The 3,835-nt window shown below is 35.4% G+C and overlaps 1 protein-coding gene across 3 annotated transcripts; it reads left to right on the forward strand.

Moving 5' to 3' along the window:
- Positions 1-235: 235 nt before the first annotated feature.
- LOC100797300 (uncharacterized) lies at positions 236-3,230 on the forward strand. Of its 3 annotated transcripts, none has more exons than XM_026125087.2 (2): positions 236-701; positions 2,524-3,230. In XM_026125087.2, exons 1-2 carry the CDS (start codon positions 648-650, stop codon positions 3,097-3,099), a joined length of 630 nt encoding a protein of 209 aa, XP_025980872.1. In that variant the 5' UTR covers positions 236-647; the 3' UTR covers positions 3,100-3,230. The 3 variants fall into 3 exon arrangements, with proteins under 3 accessions (XP_025980872.1, XP_040863911.1, XP_040863912.1); XM_041007977.1 differs by lacking the exon at positions 236-701 and adding an exon at positions 720-2,134; XM_041007978.1 differs by lacking the exon at positions 236-701 and adding an exon at positions 2,006-2,150.
- Positions 3,231-3,835: the final 605 nt, after the last annotated feature.

Below are 3,835 nucleotides of genomic sequence, written 5' to 3' on the forward strand. Positions count from 1 at the left end.
TTCATTGCTCATGCATATCTTGATTAAGGTCCTGCAAGACCTTGTCCGGAATATCTTGTTCACTGGCCTACATTGGCTCATGTTGAGTGTCATTTGTTTTTATTATTATACATCTTTGTGGTCCACTCTCTTCTATCCTTTCCCATATTACATTAAAGCAACAATATAATATGTATACAATACTATCAACTACAGTAAATGTTATTATACAAATACAAAATATATTCATATTCTAATATAAACAAGTATCCTTCTCTCTCTTTCTCTTTCTAAATATCACATAGTCACTCATACAGAAACAGACACAGTGCTACTCCAGCTTTTCTCTTGCCTCCTACCTTCACAGCCTGTCAAGCCTGAATTATTAAACTCATGATTACAGTTTTAAATTTGAGCTGGTTATTACTTTGTTGTTTCTTTGTAAAGGGTTGAATGGTTCTCATGTGCCAAGAGATCATTTGCTGCTGTCAATGAGCTTTCTCCATCCAGATTCCCCAGGTGGTGTGGTGCACTATTTGGATTGATCCGTCATTTGCCTTGTCAAGGAGACTCATGAGATGAGACAATTGTCCCTTTGTAATGTTGGAATTGGTCTTATTATTTGTAAGGCTCATTTATGGGTATAAATGCTGGCATGAGGGAACAAGATGTTCAATGACCTTCATCACAGAAAGCTGCTATTTTGCCACTTCTTGTTACAGGTATTAATTACACAACACCCCACAAATAAGTTTCCACTAGTAACTTAAATTAGGCACCAAATCCTAATGAGTTCAGTTTTATTTTCTTGATGTGTGGTCTCCAAAAATATGGTGTGAGAATATATTTCATCACGTTGAAGGCCTTTTTTTTATTGTTAGTTTTAATTGTCATGGAAGTGATATCAATTATCCATCCATGGAGATACATCAAAAGTTTCCAGAATAACAAAAAAAGAAAAATAAGTTGACTTACACATGTCCTTCCTTGGCATGTAAACTGCTACCTTGTGTCTGTGTGATGATGCGTGTGATCTTTGAATTTTACTGAATTCTTTCTAGTCCCTATTTACTTTAGGTTTCACTGTATATAAAGTTTGGTTGTTATTGTATTTAATTTAGAATAGCTCAAAAGAGTTTAGCTTTATAAGAAACATGGATAAGTGGATACTTTTGTGAGGCCAGTATCTAGGAGTAGCCTAATAGCCTTAGGGGATGAAGACCACTGCTATGGGGCTATATGGCTAGTGCTGCTTTCATCATACAATCACAGACCCACATATTTGTTGGTTCCACTGTAGCCTTGTTCATGTTACACTCTGCATCAGTGTCCCAGCAATGTTTGATTGCACGTTTGAACATTTCAATGCATAATTCTCTTGGTCCCCCCTCTCTCTCTCCACTTTTGGTTACTAAAGTGAGAGTCATTATTTTACCAAATTATCTCACAACATAAACTAGAATCTTTCCTATATATTGCCTGCATCTGTGCACCAAAAAGGGCAGTGACAGAATCTTGCAGGATAATGTCAGCTTATCATGACTGATTGATCCTGTTGAATTTTCATTTCAATTTCTTGCCATGTGTCAGGTATGGTTACCTAGAATTTTGGGTTTCAACAAGTGCAAATTTCTGAGTTCACAGTTTCTGTCAATCTTTTGTTGTTTAGATATTAAATTAAATCAATATCTCCAACCTTAGCCTAATTGAATTTTGTCCCCACCTTCACGTTTTAGCTAGAGAGATCATAACTGCATTTGTTAGCCTAAAAAACAGGGAAAGGAACAACACATGTTTTATTCATTATTACTTCTCTCAAGGACTTTCTCAATAAAAATAAAATTTCTAGTTGTTGACTTGAGGCATTACCATACACCAAACAAGGTGTGATTTGATAGCTAGAAAAATACAAACGTTTTTCTTTCTGTCAGGCATGGGAACCAAAATTGAATATTCCATAAATCTTCTAGCAACCTTAGTAGATAGAAACAACTTAGCAGTGGGTGGAGTGGATGTCTGGGAGCATTTTCAGAACAAGCATCAAAGGACTGGAATCAATAAATTGCAAGGTCCCATGGATAGGATGCTTGACAGAAACAATATACAATACATCAAAAAGACAATGCAGAGGCATGAGGACATCTTCAAACACCAGGTATCCTCAACATGGGGTATGATTGAACTTTTCATCTTAACAAATACAAAAATATTCATGTTGCTACAAATGTTGCATTACTTGAATTCATGGGCATTACAGATCGAAGGAGGGGATTTCTATTTCTGTGGCCCTTCTTTCTTTATCTTTGGAGGCCGCTGCACTCCGTTTTGTGTGTAAAGTGAAAATACAATCTTCTTTGAAACCGAACATAATGATATCAAAATCAGTGTATGATGAAATCCTTCCATGACATCTTATCCATGGCCAAATTTTCTTCACTCTTATGTGAAACGTTAGTGTCAACCCTGTTAAAGGGACATGATGTTCAGGAACAAAATTTTATTATCTTTAAAAAGTTAGCAATCATGAGAATTTGGAATTTGCAGGTAAGAGAACTACACCGTGTATACAGTGTGCAAAAGATGCTGATGGATGATCTCAAAAACGAAATTAGACAACAGCAAATTTGGAACCACATGAATGACATAAACGTAAGCCATCCACATTCCATTAAACAGCAACATCAAACAACACAGATTTCACACCAGCCTGATTTCCATGTTCAAAATTTGAGAGGAAGAGGTTTTGATCTTGAAAGGCCTGCTGAGGAAGACATTTTTATTCGAGCACGTGGCTTCGATGAAGGCGAGGCAGGGCCTAGCTCCCACACTGCATTCCAGAGATGTAAAACAAGTACTAGTGGATATGATGAAGAAATGGAAGTGGATTTGACACTAAGTATAGGAGGTAGCCAAGTTAAGAACTCTCATTTACCACAATTAGCATGCTCAAACTCAACCAATAATGGGAAAATTAGGAAGCTGAATTCATCTGCCTCCTTCAAATCAGATAGAACAGGAGAATGCAGTGACCCCACAACCCCAATGAGTAGCTCCACTGTGACATTTACTCAGGAAAGAAAGGGGCCACATTGGCTTTCTCAAGGTCTAAAGCTTAAATAGCACTATAACTTGTTTGTATCCTTTCAACTCTACATGGACCACCGAATTTGTATGGTTCATGCATTCAGATTCCTAGATTACTTTCTACTTTATTCCAATAATAATAAACGAATACACCCACTTTTGAGTGCTTTCTCTGTGTATATATAGTAGCTAATATGCGGTGCTTCTAAAACTATTTTTCGTTCCCAACATATTTTCTTTAGGAGAAAAAATATGAGGACGGTGTAAAAAGTTTTACATAGTCATCTAATTACAATGATAAATTTATTGATTTTTAAAATAATTATCTTAAATAATTTAAATGATAATTTATGATTGAATAACAATGTAAAATTATTTTACACCCTCCATGTATAAATATTAAACTCTTTTTTCTAACCTAATAATGTTATTGTAAATGTTGAACTTTATACTGCTGGATTCTTGAGTATTCAAGTATACAAGAAAGTCTAATAATAAACTCAAAAAAAGGATATTACAATTCTTATTTTGTAAATGATACGTACCATCACCAAATAGGCTAGGAGCATCACATGGCAACGTCTCATAATAAATGGCTATGATTCTGTCTCTTGCAAACAGAACAGACACCATATGCAGGTGGATTCATGATTTTGTCTGCTCAGAAGTTGTATCTTCTGAATGATAGTGTGATTCTTATGTCTGTGTCACTTCTAAACTCTCTTAGTTGTGGTTTGAGAGCTAAGTATTGAACATATATATTTTTTATAAT

This window comes from Glycine max, chromosome 13, assembly GCF_000004515.6.
Source record: "Glycine max cultivar Williams 82 chromosome 13, Glycine_max_v4.0, whole genome shotgun sequence".
Classification (NCBI taxonomy): Eukaryota; Viridiplantae; Streptophyta; class Magnoliopsida; order Fabales; family Fabaceae; genus Glycine; species Glycine max.

Excerpts from the sequence above, each read along its gene's own strand:
- LOC100797300 (XM_041007977.1), top strand. The coding sequence starts at position 1,913 with ATGGGAACCAAAATTGAATATTCCATAAATCTTCTAGCAACCTTAGTA. Across the intron at positions 2,135-2,523 it reads AGGACATCTTCAAACACCAG|GTAAGAGAACTACACCGTGT; the intron begins GTATCCTCAACA and ends TGGAATTTGCAG.